This window comes from Xenia sp. Carnegie-2017, unplaced genomic scaffold (assembly GCF_021976095.1).
Source record: "Xenia sp. Carnegie-2017 unplaced genomic scaffold, XeniaSp_v1 HiC_scaffold_22, whole genome shotgun sequence".
Lineage (NCBI taxonomy): Eukaryota > Metazoa > Cnidaria > Anthozoa > Malacalcyonacea > Xeniidae > Xenia > Xenia sp. Carnegie-2017.
The window spans coordinates 11,529,672-11,549,992 of NW_025813485.1; the positions used below are offsets into that span (position 1 = coordinate 11,529,672).

General features: G+C 36.0%; 3 protein-coding genes across 3 annotated transcripts; 2 read left to right on the forward strand and 1 right to left on the reverse strand.

Moving 5' to 3' along the window:
- Positions 1-1,292, forward strand: LOC124446927 (BTB/POZ domain-containing protein KCTD21-like). The gene has a single exon (XM_046997811.1). It carries the CDS (start codon positions 317-319, stop codon positions 1,031-1,033), a length of 717 nt encoding a protein of 238 aa, XP_046853767.1. The 5' UTR covers positions 1-316; the 3' UTR covers positions 1,034-1,292.
- A 2,810-nt stretch (positions 1,293-4,102) lies between these two features.
- On the forward strand, positions 4,103-17,041 carry LOC124446495 (RNA/RNP complex-1-interacting phosphatase-like). Its single transcript, XM_046997340.1, has 12 exons — positions 4,103-4,446; positions 5,062-5,137; positions 5,386-5,444; positions 5,874-5,973; positions 6,061-6,140; positions 6,278-6,324; positions 6,415-6,478; positions 6,553-6,599; positions 7,174-7,249; positions 7,383-7,556; positions 10,462-10,874; positions 16,807-17,041. Exons 1-11 carry the CDS (start codon positions 4,364-4,366, stop codon positions 10,871-10,873), a joined length of 1,218 nt encoding a protein of 405 aa, XP_046853296.1. The 5' UTR covers positions 4,103-4,363; the 3' UTR covers position 10,874; positions 16,807-17,041.
- Positions 11,809-19,984, reverse strand: LOC124446494 (TBC1 domain family member 24-like). The gene is made up of 10 exons (XM_046997339.1): positions 19,204-19,984; positions 18,467-18,774; positions 17,863-17,985; positions 16,784-16,883; positions 15,960-16,042; positions 15,199-15,360; positions 14,973-15,061; positions 13,904-13,976; positions 13,079-13,278; positions 11,809-12,438 (listed from the first exon to the last, which is right to left on the reverse strand). Exons 1-10 carry the CDS (start codon positions 19,493-19,495, stop codon positions 12,168-12,170), a joined length of 1,701 nt encoding a protein of 566 aa, XP_046853295.1. The 5' UTR covers positions 19,496-19,984; the 3' UTR covers positions 11,809-12,167.
- Positions 19,985-20,321: the final 337 nt, after the last annotated feature.

Here is a 20,321-nt window from a genome sequence, read left to right on the forward strand (position 1 = left end):
GAGAAACGAATGTATTCCGTAAAGAATATTTTATTAATGCTATTGTGGGCGAGCCACATTGTTGGAAAATTTCCTTGAGGTTGGTTGCAACCCAAGAATAGGCCCACCAGCTGTCGAAACCAACATGTAATCTTCCACGTTCTTTTTCGTCTTGAGGATTAGGGAAAATTAGCCCATTTGTGGATCATGGATGCAGTTAAAATGTTTTGCTATCGCATTGTGACTTTTAATTAATAATTAATGTTCTTCACTCATTTACATCTTCAAAACAAAGCGCAGCTGTATGGAACCGTAGAGTTGCTTTGAACCAGAAATCATGAACGTTCAGAAGAAATCCAATTCCTCTCAAGGCTTTCCTTCCGTAGTTTCGTTAAATGTGGGAGGAATGATTTACGCCGCTTCGCTTGCAACTCTCACGAGATATTCAAAATCTATGCTTGCTGCAATGTTCAGTGGTCGTGTGCCAATCGAAACCGATGCGAATGGCAACTATTTCATTGACAGAGATGGCAAGTTGTTTCGGCATGTTTTGAATTTTCTGCGATCGGGTCACCTGCACTTGCCAAAGGGATTTGGCGAATTCGAACTTTTGAAACAAGAAGTGGACTTCTATCAGTTGAAGGACATGATGGCTCATTTGAGCAAAGCTGCGGCGTTTGGCATCAGTCGTTTGTCGTCTAAGGTTGGTGATACGTCGACCATTGAAAGTCGCTGTTATGAACATGTCGAATTAGTTTGCCGTCCGCGTTCAGTTGAAGTGTTCGGGAAAAAGGCCACGATGGAAGAGTGTTTTCAGAAGTCCATGTTTTCGGCTTTTGTTGCTGTCGATTGCACAATCACCACGGAAGGCTCCGCAAATCTTGAAGTGAAAATAACAAATCGTCGCGGTGATTTTGTCGGCAACGAACCGAAAACGTCAATATTAGAGGCGTTGGGTAATAAAGGGTTTCATGTTGTTTCGGCCGGATATTTGCAGGATCAGAAAAGTCCCGTAATAAGGGAGGTTCTTGTGTTGTCCCGCGTTTTGTCATGAATAAAGTTAGTATCCGAAGAAAACTCAAGTTGACATTTATCCTGTTGGGTTGTATAGGAAATGAAGACTTGAATTATTGAAACTTAACTGACAACTTTTCGTCTAATGTTAACTTGGAGCCATATTGCGCAATCGAAAATCATGAATTTTGTAAAAAAATCCAGGTATTTAAAAACGCTATTCCCAGTTCAGAGGTTACGGGGAAATAACTTGATTGAGTAAATAGTTGTCTTTCTTTATTTATACAACAATAAGGAAAGTTTGATTCTCTCGTTTTATCATTATCAACATCCCGAGTTGGTGAAATTGCAGCTCACGTCCTTCGAAAAGATAGCATGAAGTTGTTGGTGTCTTAGTTGTTTTCTCACTCTCTTTCGACAAAGTCACGGTTTCATCGTCAAGCAATGAATTGTCCTAACCGAGCAAGTACTATGACTCATTAATACAAAACAAGACTTCGGTAGAATGTCTTGGATGCTGAGAAACTCGTAGTTTTCTGTCAAATACAATATTTTAGTTACCTCAAGCAACCCTTTCATCAAACTAAATGGTTGATCAACCAAGGCGTTTTTACATATATGCGAAGCGTCTTTTCTTTAGAAGTGAAGCGTCTTTTCTTTTAAAGCGAAGCGTCTTTTCTGCTGTTTTCTCATGATCTCATCACAAGTGTTAAGCAATCAAAGGCTTGTCACGCAGGCGACACTGATATCTTAGATATTCTTTGTGCAGGATTGCAAACATATGTTTCAAACGATGCCATAAAGGTTTGTTTGGAGCACATCTTGAGACGATTCTAATCAACACGCTCGTGGAATGTCACGATGTGTATGAATATTTAGAGATACGAGTATCAGAACCCCCAAAAAAAAACTTGTTGCATATTATGAATATTCTTGCATAGAGGAATTCTACACAATGTTTGAAGTGTTCATTCCATAACCCTTCTCGGTTTTTCGTTATAGCATAAAAACATATATTTTCAGAGAATCCAACCAATCAGTCTGAATACTGCCATGGACTTGTTTTCTCTTAATGTAGTATAAGATTTATAAACTCTAAAGAATAAAATATTTCAAGATACAAATAATGCAATAATACATAGATTTAAAAGATGATTATATGTGTCTAAATATCTAAAAAGCAATATGTTGTCTTATTTGCTGGTTAAGGAGCTGATTCCATGAGCCCGGGTAGCCGGAAGTCAGTCAAGCGATAAAGTTTTTGGCATAAAATAGTGATTATAATCAGATAAATGTTCCCGAGCAATTTCACAATATTCTGATTTAATAACTACGCAAAACATTTAAAATTAAAACAACTAATTTGGCCTAATTTGAGAATTTCAACAGGAATGACTTGTCGCGCTTAACAAACAGTTGTAGTATTTACGCTTGAAGTTTTGCCTCCTTTCAATGCCTCGAAATTATTTCAAGGCTATAATTTGTTTTTCCTATAACACTGGACCTGCTCTATTGGCAGCATCTTAAACTTTTTATAAGTGTCGTTAGTACTTCAATGTTTAGGCAATTATAAATCTTTGCAACTGAAATCAAAATGATTTTTTGGTATTTTCAAAGTTTATCCTTAAAAAGTTTGACCAGAATTCAATTGTTACGAGTTTTTTCACAGTGACTGTTGAAAATCGCTGTATTTCAAAACGGATTAATAGATAATAAAGCGAAAATTAGAAATGGATAATTGTAGAACAGATTAGTAGAAAAGATAATTACAAAGAAATGATTGATAATAGAAAATAGATAGAAAAGCAAATCTTGTTGTTTTTATAACAATTGACAAACCTCCCAGTTAAAAAACCTTTTCCGGTATCACTTTGCGTGTCTTTCTATTAATGTAACTTATGCAAGTCTCATTACATGAGCACAGAATAGATACGTATATAATCGTATAATCGAAGATTATAAAGGATCTCAATCATTCCTTTCAAATGGCATACCAAAATCGCGGCTAAACGTCAAGTAAACAATCTCTACAGTATGGGCGTATAGGAATATTAGTAATTTTTCGCGGGGGGAGTCTTATTCTTATATGCATGTTATAATCATTGAGTTCTATAAGACCTGGAGGGAACAAGGGCCTTGACCCGGTTGTCAAAAGCATGGCGGTAATGATATCCGTTGAGAATAATGAAAAGGTTCTGCTCAAATGATAATTATATGTAAATTATGAATGTAGCTGACGATACGTTATCTATGGGCTTAGCACAGCAATAGGTATTGAAATAATGAGATTATCGCTTACGTCATTTTCTAAAGGTCTTTTTTCGATACACCCTGTATAAAGTTAGTCTCCTGTAAATGATCAAGAGACGACTATAAATATGTAAACGATCGAATATAAATATCAACAAAACTATCGGACTTTCACCGTCTGAACAAGCAACCAAAAGGCGGAACCGAAACAATCGGATCCGACAAGCAGGATAGTGTGAACGGGCCTTTAGTTTCATTGCTTTTTTTTAATTTTTAATTGTTTTGTTTGTTAGGTAATTTTTGATGACGTAAGGACGACATTTGGCAGCAGAATTTACCAACCATTAAAAAATTGTGGGTTCTTAATTATTTTTTAACACTTTCATGGAACTGATGCTTGTAGTTTAGCATATTATCCCTGTTCAAATGGCGTGTTTTTTGAGAAACTTTTCACTTTGCAGTTGTCCTTGTGCTTTTCCTTGTAAACGTAAACATTTCCCAAGACGAGGTATTAAAGTGTTTCGGAATTTTTTTGGCAACCGGCCGCTTGCTAATAATACATAGTAATCTGGATGACATGCTCCCTCTAGTCCACAGTAAAGAGAACATACAGTAGGGCCACTCCATGGAATTTTTTCGTGCCACGCATATCTTATTACGCATGTGATTACCATATTGGCAGCCAGTAAATTGCATTGTGTGGCCAATAGGATTGACGATATGGCAAACGGCAGCCAGTAAACTAATTAAATATACAGCAGCCAGTTGCCCAGCAAAGTGGCCTTACTGTATATTCCTATACTGTGCTCCAGTCTTACCAGAACTCAAAGGCAGTGACTGAATAAGTGGGACCATAAATTCACAATTAACATGAATCACGACGTTAGGAAAGAACCATCGTTTACATTTTACAGTAAGTACTATGACAATCGAAGCAAAGTGGAGAAGAAAGGCCTACAAAAGTAACCAAATTCCTTTGGAGTTACGTGGTAAAGTTCAGCACAGTTGCGATTGGGAGCTTTTCGTCCTTACCGTCATGCATTTCGAGCACAGTTATATAGTCATTGATTTGTTATTGTGATGTGCTCGTGTCTAAATCCCAAACATCTAACCACTTCTAATGCGGTTAATTCGAAAATCGATTGTAGAAATCATGGCAAAAATAGAGAACGAAACTAAGAAATTCACACGGATCCCCGCAAAGTAAGCTTTGGGTATTTTCATGTTGCAATCACGTAGTAGTGTTTCTCATTTGAACTTTCATCATGAGTGATGCATTAAGTACCAATTTCCAAGAAAAGTTACAGTGCTTTTTAATTGTGAAAGTGAACTGCGTTTGTCAAAAAGCAACGAATTTCAATGAGGACGATGATATATATGTATTTATATAAATTCTGCATTACTTTTTAAGCAACATCTACTTTTTCGTACCACATTCAAGTTAATATGATAGGTTATTGTAGATAATGAAAGTAAAATTATCTTACGATATGCTTACTTTACCGCCATGCAGCATAACTTCTGTTCTATTTGTAATAACTTATGGTGTACTGTTTTTTTTCTGAAATTTCCACATTGACGCCATTGAATTTGAAAGATGAAAGATAAGAGTGCCAAACATAAATTTGTAATCATATTAAAACTGATGCATTATTTATTGTTTAGCTAGCTCATAATGGAACTTGCAGCAGCCCTTGTCTTGTTTTTTGATAAGCATACGTATGATAGTAGCCAAAGTTTCATTGGTGCATTATGTTTTTTTAGCAGTAGTACTTGTATGTTTACATGTAATTCAATTGTTTTTTCCCCTAAATATAGATGGCTTGATTACACTAGATGTGGAAAGGTCATTCCTGGTGAACGACTAGCTTCATTTAAAACTCCATTATCAGAGGTTTGTTATGCAATTAGTTCTTTGTGATTCACCTTTACGACCTGTTTCTAAGGAAATGTTGTCTTGACTCTGGTCTTCATATGTACAACCAAAATATAATTAAGTATATAATGTACAAGTCTTTTTTAAGTTGATCAGTGTGGTGTGTTATTTGGGTTTTAAATTTTCGTCTAACTAGTAACTACTCTTAAAAAAAATTCCTTTTAAATATCAATTATACTGTTTTAATGGTCAACAAATCTTTACAGAATTACCACTGCACTGGAAATGAACGCAATGCTGAAGATTGTTTGCAAAAGGACAATGAGTATGCTCCAGGCCTTTATATTTATGAATATACTGTCATCGTGGTCTGAATAATTGCTGACAGCTTGTATTTCAGACATTCAATTTCATTGTGACCATTGATGACATTGGAGTGAATGTCTGAATTTTTAATCACCAATCATTCTTGAAGTTGCTTTTTTGTCTTTGCCATGCAAAGAGTGTGGAACTTTGTGTTAATTTGAGCATTCATTTCACCGGAAATGTTTTCAAGTTATTTGTTTTTATGTAAAATTGTTTCTAAGTGCACATCATTTTGCTTTAGTTATTGATTTCATGTTTATCATAGTTGTTTATGGAGAGAAGCTTGACAATGAGAGCCTTTGTTTAACATACATCTCTCTTAAGTGGATAGTTGTTTGCACCTTAAGGGTATGCTTATGTACATGAAGAGAATTTAATTTATTTTCAGATTTACACCGAAGGATCTTTGTGACATTTTTCGGGATAGAGGATTGACGTTAGGACTTGTTGTTGATTTGACAAATACCAAACGCTACTATCAACCATGGGTAATTTCTGGTACTTAGCAGTGTGATAATACATTATACAATATAGCAATTATAACTCTTGTAATTCTTGAGAGCTTTTTCCCATAGGATCTTTCATTTTGGAAAGTTGAATACAAGAAAATCAAATGTGAAGGAAAGGTCGTTCCATCTGATGAAGTTGTCAATAGGTACTCAGATGTAATGGCAATGTTTGCATCATAACATGTAACTAGTTGTTTTCTTTGATACTTTTGGCTATTTGCTTGAGTTAATAGATTCAAACTTTTGATTATGACTTAACTCGTATTCTTTGAATTTAATAAAGATTTAAGGCAACAGTCTTGGCATTTCTAAGGAAGTTTCCCAATACAGGTCAGGTTCTCGCTGACATTCAGCATTATTTTAATAACAAGTCACAAGTGGTCAAGATTTTTTGATTATATGATAGAATTATTTGTGTAGGCACTACTGTCATTGGAGTTCATTGCACTCATGGCCTAAACCGCTCGGGTTATGTTGTTTGTAGGTAAGTAGACATTTTTGCTTTTGGAAGCAAGTATTTGTGTGAAAACACGAGAATTAAGAACGGTTTTGTCGCAGGTACCTGATTGAATGCCGCGGATATTCACCTCAAGAAGCCATAGAAGGTTTGGAACAAATAAAAATTGAGGTCGTATTGGGAACATATACTACTACAAGGGATGCTTTCTCCTTCTGCCCTCCCCCAATAAATGAAAGACGCGGCAATCAATTGAATCTATCGTATCTAAATAAACTAAATATATAAAATGAACGTATCTATCTGACGTACCCCCCCCCTCTCCCCTCCGTTTTTATGCTCCGGGCGCTTATTAGGTAATTTACGGATTCGATTTTATGTTACGTTGTCATCTAAATAATATTTAAAGCATACATTAAGTTTGCGATTGAACTGGTGAATTTTTTATCCACCCAAAATGACGCTCGTTTCTTAATCAAGCTCTATGTTACTTTTACAATATTGAAAAGCTTACTTTTGCGCGTTTTGCCGACCATACGATTACATACTTACCTATACAAATATATGCAGCTATACAAAGTGGACACAAAGAGTATACTTGTATTTGTTCTAGTATCATTCTTTATTTTTCGTTTGCAAATCTTTGATTAAGATTATGATGCAATTACTCCATGAGTTATATGCCATGAAAGATATATCACATATATTATCTTTTTGGTCAGTTTTCAATAAAGCTCGTGGTCATTCAATGGAAAGAGACAACTATCTGAATGATCTTAAGGGACGGAAACCAAAGACGTATGTCTGTTGCACACTTTTATTATACTTTAAATGCATTTGTTTGTGTTGAGTTTTTCGAAAGGCGGTAAATTTATCGCAGTTTTCAATTATTGCCCCTCTCATCAAATAAACGTTTTATTTGTTTTTTTAGATTGTCAAAGAGAGAAATTGATTATTTAATAGAATCGTGGAGCGACGGCTTTTTGAACGATGAAAAACCGCGCTATAATCAGCACTTTGATAAATGCCTCCCCGCGCAACGCCGTGAGGGTTTCCCTAATCAGCCAAGACGTCATTTCCATGGAAACAACAGTGGCACAAAGAGGTATATTTCCCTTTCTTTGAAGTCTTACATTTCTAACTCCGGGGTTCGTGCAAAACTTGATTATAGAACTTGGTGTCCTCGAATGTTCTTGAATACGTAAGTCTAAGACGCCAAGGACTTAAAAATTCCTTGAATTTAAAAAGATGTGCTTAAAAGTCCTCGAATTCTAATTTTTTAATTCTAACATGTCAGTTAGCGCAATCGATGTCTTTTCCTCGGAAATGGAGATAAAAATTCGGTGAAATTGTAATCTTGATGTCGTAATTGCCAACTAACCTACCTACGCGTCACTTATCATAAAAACAAAGTCAGTGCATCCCTTCTGCGCATAATAATCATTCGGCAGTTGCCGGAAACTGTTCGTATAATGTAATCTGTGACTGTATTGACATAAAATTTGCAACTACTTACGAAGCAGGTATGCAAAGGATATTTAGCGATGAAGGCGACCTTACAAGAGCATTTTTTAAAATTTATCTTAAATACCACTGTAGTGTCCTTTGTATTCCAAATTGAACGATATGCGGTGTTAAATCGCTGTATTCTGTTCTTTATGGATTGTTTTAGAACATCCCATCCCTAACACATCTTTTCCTTTATTCGGATTACAAAATCTACCATTATAAATCATGTTGTTGTACTGAACACAGTAATATACGTAAATAATAGAACGAAATGTTGCCGCCATATTTGATTTGCTAACTTGAAAAAATACAAGTGTGGAATTTCAAGTTCGCGATGGGCAGCAGGGGTGCGCATAATATGACACTGCTCCTATTTATCATGCACTACGTTCATGCATGCCTTAAAAATCTGGAAAAGTGCTTGCCTTTTCTTAGTCTCTACATTGTAAGAACCCTGTAACCCTCTGCTGCTACTTCGTACACTACCTATCGTAGCTGATAGACATGGTGTGTAAAAAAAGTTTGAAGTTGGGGAAACGTTGCTTAACTAACCAAGAGGAACCTGTTGCAAAGCTCTTAAAAGTTCTATAAAAAGGGCGGTACTTTCGAGAGGGTCGCTACTTTCGTGGGGACGGTTACTAGCTGTCGCGATTCTTTAAAAAAGGCACAAGGCGGTTAATTTCAGGTGGAGGCTACTTTCGAAACTCTACGGTAGCTTGCTCCAGAAAGAAAGTGCAATTTGAACATACGTACAGAGCTAAAATATAGTATGTGTCGTTCATTTAAGCAAGCTAGTGTAGTTTCAGTAAATTCACATAAAAACTACGGTGGCTCACAAGGGACACCACACAAAATAATAAGAATTATACAAAATAAAGATACTAATACAAACACCAAATACACCACACACCTACAAAATTAAAATACAAACACAAAATACATTATACACACACAAAATAAAAATATACACACAAAATAAAAAACACACACAAAATACATTATATACACACAAAATAAAAATACAAACAAAATAAAAATACACACACAAAATAAAAATACACACACAAAATATGATCGCGTTTTCATTTTTTTTCATCGCGGGCGCTTGCAGTGTCGGATAGCTGACAACTATCAGTTTATTATAAGTTTATTATAACCTACGTTTACGGCTCGTTTGACTATGAAGATGACTACCGCTAAGGTTGTCGAAACGTCAGTCAACAACAACAAAAGCAGTCCTTCTCAGGACTATACCAACCTGGACGATCTACATTTACAAACATGTAACGATACTCCCGTGTTCAAACCATTTACTTTAGTTTATTATAAGGTTGTAACCAGATATGTGTAATTGTGAATTTAACATGTGGTCAACTAGTACTTGTAGTCGTATTTAACAGTTTTAACTCCGAAATAATTTAAATGACATTTGGAAAGGAATCGAAAGCAAGGTCTTGCGATACTGAAGCGAAAAACAAATAAGAGAAATAATAAGCAATTATTGGATGAGGTTGAGCACGATATCAATAATTATTCAGACCGAGGTCAATGTTATTTTCCTCAGCCTCGCTTCTTCCGATAACATTGTTACAAAAATATTTCGCAGTTAAAACTGTTAAATACGACGACAAGTACTATTCGACCACATTTTAAATTCACAATTATACATATCTGATTACAACCTTATAACAAACTGATAGTAGTCAGCTATCCGACACTGCAAGCGCCCGCGATCATATTTTGTGTGTGTATTTTTATTTTGTGTGTGTATTTTATTTTGTGTGTGTATTTTTATTTTGTGTGTGTATTTTAATTTTGTGTGTGCATAATGTATTTTGTGTGTGTATAATGTATTTTGTGTGTGTGTAATGTATTTTGTGTGTGTGTAATGTATTTTGTGTATGTATTGATATCTTTATTTTGTATAATTCTTATTATTTTGTGTGGTGTCCCTTGTGAGCCACCGTAAAAAACACACTAGATAAAGTGTTTATTTAAAATCGGCTGCCAGCCAAACGGAAACGGCCGAATTGCATGGTTTACATATATATATATATATAATGGGATTTTGTGATAGAAACTATCGCAAACAAAATCGCACGGATAGAGTGCTCAATGCCACGAGAGCTCTCCTGACGAGTGTGGCAAGTTAAACAACTGCCATACGAAACAGTTCTGTAGGGAATAAATTTCGATGAAGTAATTCGTGGTTTATTTTATTTTCAATTATATATATATATATATGTTATTTACCGGGTGGAAGGTCCACACGGAAAAAATATTTTCACGAGGTCTCAAAAGCGGCCCGAGTTCCGCCATTTACGAGGTAGCAATTTATAAAGTTGGTGGTTCTCATTCTCACTTAACCTCTACCTCTTTATGCACTCTGCATGTATAGTGTGAAGTTTAATTACTTGTATAGTTTTTCTGAGGTTTTCGCGCTTCCCTCAATAAACCGATGGGTCGCAGTTAAACTTAGCATGTATTATTTCATGTTGTAGGTGTGATGATACACGTAGTACTCGGAGACCCTCCCATGATGACCCGCGCCTCCACCGTTTTCACGTAGATAAATTTCCGGATCACATTGGATTTCGTTGCCATGAAAGAATACCTCAATTGAGATACGCCGATTCCTATGAGGTTAATTATTTGAACAACCGCGTTTATCCCGAGGATGTTTATCCCGATAGAAGACGAATTGAGCGAAGAGACTACGGTCCTCATGGAAGAAGGGCTACAGGTGCGTTTAGGGATAGAGGTGGATACCATTGGGAAGCTCGAGATCCTGATCACGTGGAAGCTCGAAGAAGACAACCAATTAGGATGGTTCAGAGACATGATGTTACCTATAGCTCTGATGAACATTACTGCAGAGAGAGGGATGGAAGGGACTCGCGACGACGAAGATGAGGCAAGTCAATTTCATCAATAATGTAGCTAGATTATATTTAACAGGTTTTACATCTACTTGGTTTTTAACAGTCATCATAGTTGCTTTTAAAAAAGCATATTAACAACGGTCGATGTTTTTAGTTGAATTAGTTTGCACCTGAACTCTTTAAAATTGCTCTAGAAAGTGGGTTACACAAACATCAAAGATTCCGACACGAGTGGACCTTCTGTTAAGATATCTATTCTGTGGTAATTGCACGCGAACACTAGTTGAATGAACTTGAAAGTTTCTCTGATTTTTTTACATTGTTTTTTTCAATCAATATACTGTTCAATTTATGGTTGAATATTGAATACACACTTGAAATTTATAACAATATATCTCGGGGGGGGACTTTCTTTTTGTGTCGTGTTTGGTTCAATGACCATATTTTACAATTTCGTCATGTATAATTCCATGTATTTTATCAACAGCATGTTGAGCTAGAGCGATGCTTACGAGAAAAAAATGCACTTTTCATATACTTTTTTTGAAAAATTTAAGAACGAGGAAGACCTCGAGTTGTACACAAAGCACAACTAGAATAAGAAATCTTTAAAAAACATCAAAATTAAAACAAAAGAACATAAATGGAAAGCTGATATGTTGGTTACTTTAAAGTTCTGACATTAAATCCTTTAGCCCAAGAGATACTTTTTTGTGCAATAAAAGGTTAAGATACAATTTCAACTTCACTTTTAAAAAGAAGCAGCGTCCTACAAAAATTCGATCATAATTTTGAATTCAAGCACTTTCCAGGACGTATTAAATTCAAGTATTTTTGAGGCCTTGAATTTTTCAGTTAAATTCAAGGACATTCAAGTTTTGTACGAACCAAGTTGACCAAGTGATAGCAAGCTAAAATAGCTGGACTAAGGATGGTCGAGTTTAAGAAATTTTTGATACAACTCAGTTTGAATCAATTCATTTTTTAATTTTTTTCTTGGCGCAAACAAAAGTTTGACATGAAAATGTTTCTTGGCGCAAACAAAAGTTTGCTATAAATGGTAGCTATACTTATGATTATTATAACCAGATTTACGCAGATATACCTTTACAAAAGTTGAAAATTTTTCCTTCTCTTTTTCAACTTTCATTTCCATTGTGTAACTTTTATCATGCAAGCAAAATTTCGCTTATGTTTATAGCATTGCTTAGAGGTACAGTTTCCAAAATGGCAATCGTAGGGTTTAGTATTCCGGTATATGCATCGATAATTATATAAATTCAGCTGTTGGTTTTGTCAAAATTTTCAAACTTCAACAGAAAGACTTAGTCGATATCTTTACACGTAAGCCTCACATCCCCCGCCAAATCAACTCGTTGATCATCGGTGCAGAGAGAACTAGGTGGCTCTGTGCGTTCCTTGAAGCTATCTTCATATGTTGTAAGATGACCCATCTCCTGCAAGCCCCACACTTCCACACGGACACATTCAAATTCACCGTCGCTTCCACTTGACAGTGGCTCGTTCTCAAAAGTGTCACATTTTTGACTTCTTCCGCGTGTAAGATCACTTTCGATGCTCAATCCCCAACCATTTCTGAAATCAACATGCTCTTAAAATCACGCCAAAACTAATCAAGGCTGGAATGGTCGGGGTTGCGTAATATATTTAACAGTAGAACCCTGATAACTTGAACACTTAGGGGGAAAGAAAACTTTTTATCATGCGGTGTTTAGAGTTAGGGTTAGCGAGAATGATGTTACTTCGTATATTTCGGTCAATACTTCAGCTATAGTAGTTTTACTGTTCTTTACAATAGTGAGCTGCAATTAGCACTGAGATGATTCAAATAGAAAGTGCATCATATATATAGTTACGACCTGCATATGCTAGATTGGTAACATTGGTTATATCAAGGTTGTAACCCTGCTCAGGAAAAGTGCTCATTACGAACTTTTAAAACTATGTATAAATGGAATAATTCCTTCTCGTTCAAATCGAATTTAGACTTTCGACTTACAAAATTTAAGCCATCTGGTTTTATTTACCCTTTGGCGTTTCGCGGATTAAAGTTCGAGTTATCCAAGGAAATTTGACCAAGGAAAAATGAAATTTATTCGAGTTAGCGTGGAAGCTAGCACGAGTTAACCATGGAGTTAACCTGAGCAAAGTACTATGAAATGTGCAATCATATCCTGATAAAGTCAACGGGCAGCTCGACTTATGTATATCTTACCCTCCACCGACGACAATTCTTTGAGAATCAGCTAGCATGAAAAAGGCTGGTGTGTTTACAGCTTTCTTCCTGAGACCGCACCACGTATATCTTATGAAATGCGGGTAGAAACGAAACAAAAATGTTTCGCCATTTCCAAAGAAACTGTTGCTGTGATTAAATCGTTCGTTCCACGGCGTTGATAGAAATGCCCCAAAAATCTGAAAAAGATTTTTGATCTTAGCGGGCCAGTAAAACGAAATTTTGACAGTGGACTTTCTAAATTTTTTGTCTGTTTTTATTATTGAGATTTCGAAGTTTTTGTAATCTCCGATCTAGCAACTGCTATCACATTACATAGTGAATCGCTGCAAATTTATGAAAATCCTTCAGTTTCTTGTCAACTGTTGGACGAAATACTAAAACAGAATTTTTATACCATAATATCAGCAAATATTTCTGATTAATCCATTTGTCAATGGTTATCTAAATCGGATATTAGCATAGAAAAAATGGAAAGACATGTGACCAGTGTGACCATGTATGAATAATTTATTATGAAAAATTCGTTGATCTGAGCTGATTGCTTCCTCCTGTTTTAGATGTTGCAATTATGTAAATCAGGTGGGATTGTCTAAGCTCAACAGAGCAGATCTGGTAATAAAAATTACCCAATCTGGCCACATTGGATGTGACTAAACTTTAGAAAATCCACTGTCATATTAATAGTTCTTTTCATTGAGAAAACACAATTTAAATGGGCAAAATTTTTTTTCATTGCCCCTTTTTTCACCGATTATCTTCATCAAACTAACGGCTAGAGCTTCGCTCGAGCTGCGCACCAACCTCTTGTTTGGACGTTTTGACGATAAGAACAGTGCATGGAGTTGCTTCTGATTTTCGATAAAAGGATGTCAAACTAAAAACGAATCAATTGCAGTGACCACCGATCAATGAAAACAAAGCGAAAGCGAATCAATTGCACGGACAACTGCAAATAGGAGAAATGAAAAGGATTGAATAATTTTATCATCATTGATGAATGAACACTTAATTTGATATGGAACGAGTCCGGCCTTAGTAAATTATTAACCCTATTGTTTTTAAGGCTTTAAACTGGGAGTAATGTCTTGGCCCTTATGGCCCACTATGAGTAAGTGCCAGAACATTTTGAAATTATAGTTTCATTTAAAAGAACTCAGTTTAGTCGTTTTCGTTCTTAATGAGCTTTTCGTGTCGCTTTACACAGCCAGTGACGTCACATCGCTGCAAATTTATTAAAATATTCCTTAATTTCTTACCAACTTTCGGATGAAATACATAGGCAGAATTTCATACCGTTAGCACTTCACAACGACAGGAACTATATCCTGTTAATCTAACATATTATCCTTAATAATTCCAATTCTCATACCAATGACGTCACTCTGTTAAAATCGAACATCACGAAACTTTAATATCTTGAGAAGTAAAAAAGATATGACTCAACTATTTTAGAATGTCCGTTATCATTCCAAAAGTTCTCTTCAATGAAAATATGTTTTAAACAGAAAAATTTTCTTTTTACAGACCCTTTAAAATTTTTGCGGACTTCGAGAATATAATTGAAAATTTCCGCAAGACATTTTTCTGGACAAACGTAAATTTTCAGCTTTTGATAATTCATTTATGGTGTTACCATTTGCTTTACGTTGAGAAGCGCGCTTCGGTTTAGTTATAAAGCAGATAATTCAGGAAATCTAAATCATGGATTTCTCTTAAATATGGTTATGGAAAGTCTTGGATTTAGGCCCTCACTAACTTTTGTTTTAAATGCATTCGGCACATGTAAAATGCGACGTTTGAAACAGGCCTTAATGTGAGAACTGTGTATGAACCAACGAACCCTGTGGGTCAGTTGTTTGGAAAAATATACCTGGTTCCGTCGACCTCCGTAGAAAATACACACGTTAGTTTGCAGAGCTGTCGTACTCTTCTAGGACATGCGGCAAACAGATCCTGCACCTGATATTGAAAGTATTGAACTATTGACGAGTAGACAGACTCAGAAGATGAAAAATTTCCTTTGATGTATCTGGTATAATATGGTATGATAAACAATGAAGAAGGGTAATAATGGAATTTTGCATGAAATTCTTCACCTGATCTGAGGAGAGTAAATCAGAACCTTTCACGACACCACGAAATAGCGTTTCAGTTTCTATCTCGGGAAGCTTGATCAATCCAGATTTTTCGTAAATGATATTTTTCTGTCTCAATTCTGCAAGTATTTTTCTTGACACCCCAGGGATTTTTAGAGCTCTCTATAATAAACGCCAGGAGCAGATGCGTGTTGAAGAAAGTACAGTATATTCTCACAGCCTCATTTTCAGCATTCCATAATCGTCCCTCAAAAGGTTGAAAAAACAAACGCTCGCCCTCTATATATCCCCCACTCTCAGTAAACTAAAAAATTGACGGGAACTCAATCTCATAACATGAAATCATAAGAAACTTACGAATGCTCATCGAACGTCATTCGTTGTTATAAGCATTCATTCGTTTGAAATTTGCTACTTTAAAAATTTAAGTAGTCACTTCGAGTCAAAATTTCAACCAAAATCATAGTTATGTGTTTTCGCTCTTCTTTTTTTCAAAATTCTTTTTGCACTTACTGGATTGGGTATTTTAACTAATGAAATTCAGTATTGAAGCATGGTTGTATAAATTAGTACGCGCTAGCACTTTTGTATGAAAATATATTTACCCCCCTCTTCTAATAATCCCCCATTCAAAAGGTTGCAAAGAAATAAGCCCCTTCTCCCTTACCAGGCTAATTACGGGAAATACGGTAAGGTATTTTGGGAAATCATGTCCATATGTTTTAGAATAAAACCATCGACTTAAACATAGACAAACATACATTGATAAGATCCGACGATTTCCCGAACCTTGTCGATACAACTTCACTAAATAATGTTTCCATTTCTTCATCCTCGAGTTTTCCTGGAAAAAAAGAAACGGCTTGATTCAAGGAAATTTCGAATAGCATTACTAGTTAAAAGTGCTCTCCATTCAAAGAAAATTGACCATTCATTTTGTCGGCAACTCAAAACACAAATCATAAAACTTGGCATCAGAAGAGCATCCCTAATATAGCTAATCGGTTGTCTTTATAAAACATGTTTGCTTGAAGTGGACTCTGCAACATAGAAAAAGGAATATACAGAAGGTCCACTTCATGTGAAACTTGGTGCTATATGTTTAATTAAATTACTGGCTGCAGTTAGCTATAAATTTCGTGATTCCTACAGATGACTTGCCTTAATTGTTTTCGTTTGTCTGGCAGGTAATCTTAAGAGAGGTTAACTATTGTTGCTAGTGTTGTCTAAAAACACTCGACCAAATCTGCCTGCCAGCAAAACGTAAACAAGGGATGTCATCTATAGGTCAAAAAAGACAATTCACTGGTTACCATGATAGTCATCACTCGCGTAAGAAAATATGCCCTGCACGAAAAATTTCAAAGGAGTGGCCCCTCTGAATATTTCTTATTCCACCCACCGGGTGTTCCCCAAAAAGACGCAACACAAGACCGAGAGCGACGCAATGGCATTCACATCAGCCACTGATCGGTATGAAGCGCGTTTCACTTAAGAATCAAGGTTTTCAGATGGAAATCCACTTAAACCAGGAGAAGCATTATAAAAGTATTTCAGATGACATCAAACTCTATAAAATATTCACCTCGTTTTTTGCACTCGTTATAGACTTGCTCAAACGTAACCAGGCCGACTCGATAAAATATTTTCTCACCATCAAGTAGGTAGTTGTCAAGAATGTGGACCTGTGTTGCAAGAATGCCAAATTTAGCAATTACGTCAACACATAAATAATAACTACGAGAGAGCATATCAAACCAACAACTTTTTTTCCTTTAAAAGAAATGTATCATATTGCCTTGGTAATGACTTAAAAATAAAGTCGTCTTGTCTCTTGCTAATACAACTCGACTCTTGAGTTAACAAGATGATGTTTTTTGGAGTGTGGTTTATCTTATATTCCTTCAAATTGTCGGCTGGAAAATATTTTTCTTATTACAAAGACAGGGTGCTGTCTATTTAGAACAAAATATTCCGAATTTTAATCACACGCCTCCCTTGTAAACACAAATGTACAATTTGACTACCTTTCTCCCGTTCACAAATGTACATTGGATAAAAATACTTTGACAAATTAAAATTTCTGCTTCCCTACTACAAATTAGTATAACGTAAACCTTCGCCCATTATCCCTGGGCTAAAGAAGCCGTAACTCCTTAGTGTGCGCGAATATACGCACGGATTATACACCTTACCCGTCTAATTCTTTGCTCACCGTAAATGATTCAATAAACGCCCTCCTTATCAAATGAACGCGTCTTGTCAAATATACACCCTTTCCTGAAACTTTGAAGCGTGAGTTTGTATGTAACGTCTCATAAATGTCCTATAAACGCCTCCCATGAGTGCGATAATATTATTATCACAGTGGGTCATCGATTGGGCTCAGAACCGTACATTTAGTCTTAGTTTTGTTCTCATTTGCTTGCGCTATGGTGAAATTAGACAGTATTAAACGCTTCCTAGATTTTGTTAACGCCCAGGGCGTTTAGGTCATGTACGCTAAGTACAAATGGGATGACCAAGTGCCAATAAATTGTTGGGGAAAAATTGAAGAAAAACACGTCAACATATAAAACGCATTTTACTCGATTTAAAGTCATCAATAATGCAAAACAAGAATTGCAAACATGTCGACTAGACCATAGTATTCTGTATACAAACCAATGTCCAGAAGTCAAGGTATTTGAAGATCCATTGAAGCCAATGCACGAAGAATATTTCTCTTTTCGTTTTAATGTCATGGTTTTCTTTTAACATCAATTTAAACCATGCATACACAGGTTTCTAGGTGCAAAAAAGAGGCCAGTAGTAATTAAAAAGGATAGAACAGAGCATTCACACTGACCATGGTGGCATTGTCATTGTGAGCATTTTATTATCATATGGGTATGAATTACTGAACCAAACAAAAGTCAGTTACAACAAAATCCATCACAAAGTGCTTCGGACCTACTTCCAGTGATGCGAGGACTGAGGACACGGGAAGATGCTGGCTGATTCAAAGCTTCCCCATCACTTTCCCAAATGAAAAATTCTACTTTGATCTTGCAACAATAATTTAGAACTCCCAACCATTTAATATAAGTTTGCATGCATGCAGTTGCAAATTAAAACATACAATGACATTTTTCTTTTTACAGACATTTAAGACATCTAAATTCATTTGACAAACTAAGGTAATGGATGCCACAATGGTTGGAAGGAGAGGACTAATCTACTAGCTAATAATAGGGAAAGTTACTATCAGTGTCTTAAGTGCTTGTACCTTCCATGTCTTCAGAGCATCTTGAAATGTTTTAGCTGTCAAGCAGTAAGCTGTAGCTGATTTGTCCAATCCATGTTTCTTTGAAGAAAATATGTAGTCCATACATGCAAAACAATCTTCTTTGCCCATAAAGTGCATGAAAATGCAAACAAGATGCTGAAGAATTGGGCAAAACATTACATCACAATTCAATTTAGAAAGCACAGCAAGAACCTCCTGACAATTTTTCCAGCCATCTTCAGTTAGGAAATGTTTGCGAATGAAACCTGCATTGAAATACTGACCACTTCCCGTGAATAAGGCATATTCTAAATAAAATTCACTTTGTTTGAAACTTAATCTGTGGAGGACAGATTACTCTCAATGAGTTTCATAATGTGTTGAAAAGTTGCAGATTATATCAGGAGATACGGGGACACTGTAAAACATTGTGATGCAATTATTCCAAGTATGATTGTACCAAATGCCACTTTGCCAAATTTATTCAACACATTATCCTTCAAAATTGGGTTTTAAATATCACCAAAGTAAATGCACAAATAATTCCAAAAATATGTTGAGCCATGAGCAAGATGAGCAATTAACCTGTTAGCATTTGTGTTGCTTATGGTCAGTTGTCGACACAAATCTCCCCCCTATTAACATTCACTATATATGCATATGGGGATGTGGAACATCAAGTTCATGTTGGGGGGTGGGGGACCTGGAACATATGGATATCTAGATGAGGTACTTACCAAAATCCTGTTGAATGTCATTGAAAAGACCTGGTGTACTTTCTACCACTTTTTTAGAATTACACAGTGTCCTCCATGTGTTCGGACGTAATACAGCCGGTAAACCTTTCCTAATATATTCGCGCAGTTTAGCGTAACTCGAAGATTTCGACGATTTGTCAAACGATTCTCCGCATTTTAAAATTTCTTCCACGATCGGGACCATCGATGAAATGTCATTTTCTTTGTCGCACGCAAGGTGATCTTCCGTAATGGAACTATCAACCCATGCGACATGAGTAAAGCCGGCCATTCTTTGGCCGAACTTATTTCAAATTTTCACTTAAAAACTGACAGTCAGGTGACTCGTTAGGACATGATGTGACTCATTAGGAATAACATTTCCACCGAAATCAATTTACCACAGTATTTTGTACAAATTCAAATGATTCACCCATACAGTCATGAAAATGTCTTGTTTACAATTTACATGATGTGAAATGGAATATGTGCCGGAAAAAGAATGTCGAAAGTCGATTATTGCGATATATTCAAGAAATAATTACAGTATACATGTCTTGTGGTGTGTGCAATGCCTCAGGGGCATGGTTCGGTTTGCCCTTTGAAAAAATCACTTGGTAACTTATTAAAATGGATCCTTCTGGCTTCTCTTTCAAATAATGCATTTGGACGAGAGTTGCAAAGTGGTCATGCCTCGCCTCCACTTTTTTCACCTCCACTTTTCCACTTTTTGCAATCGGGTGGGGCAACTGGTTACAAACTCTAATACCTGATTTATTCTCTCATCATCAATCAAATTTTCGATCTCGAAACTTTTGTGAAAGATTCACGCATAAAAGGATATGCACTTTGAATTACCATTACCTCATTCCACGGATCCATGCAGACGACGGAAAAAAGGCAAGGAAAGGGTGGAATCACTTCGTGGTTCAGTTACTATCAAATAAAACTGAAAGTGTCAAAATGTACATTGGGTACAAAAGTTGAGCAAAATGCGAAACAGATCAGTTTGGAAGATCTCTCTATATACATCTTCCCTAGCTTATACTACAAACAATCACAACTTTTTGCCCAACCAGTGGCCCAACAGCATCGTCAACGGATGGCACAAAGCCAGA

Bases quoted from the DNA above. Each gene is read 5' to 3' on its own strand.
- LOC124446927 (XM_046997811.1), top strand. From the start codon at position 317: ATGAACGTTCAGAAGAAATCCAATTCCTCTCAAGGCTTTCCTTCCGTA.
- LOC124446495 (XM_046997340.1), top strand. From the start codon at position 4,364: ATGCGGTTAATTCGAAAATCGATTGTAGAAATCATGGCAAAAATAGAG. The intron at 5,445-5,873 runs GTATGCTCCAGG...ATTTATTTTCAG, and splicing joins TGTTTGCAAAAGGACAATGA to ATTTACACCGAAGGATCTTT. The intron at 7,557-10,461 runs GTATATTTCCCT...TTCATGTTGTAG, and splicing joins AACAACAGTGGCACAAAGAG to GTGTGATGATACACGTAGTA.
- LOC124446494 (XM_046997339.1), bottom strand. From the start codon at position 19,495: ATGGCCGGCTTTACTCATGTCGCATGGGTTGATAGTTCCATTACGGAA. The intron at 16,884-17,862 runs GTTTGTATACAG...CTTGCAACACAG, and splicing joins ACCTTGACTTCTGGACATTG to GTCCACATTCTTGACAACTA. The intron at 13,279-13,903 runs GTTGGTGCGCAG...AATCTTTTTCAG, and splicing joins TCAAAACGTCCAAACAAGAG to ATTTTTGGGGCATTTCTATC.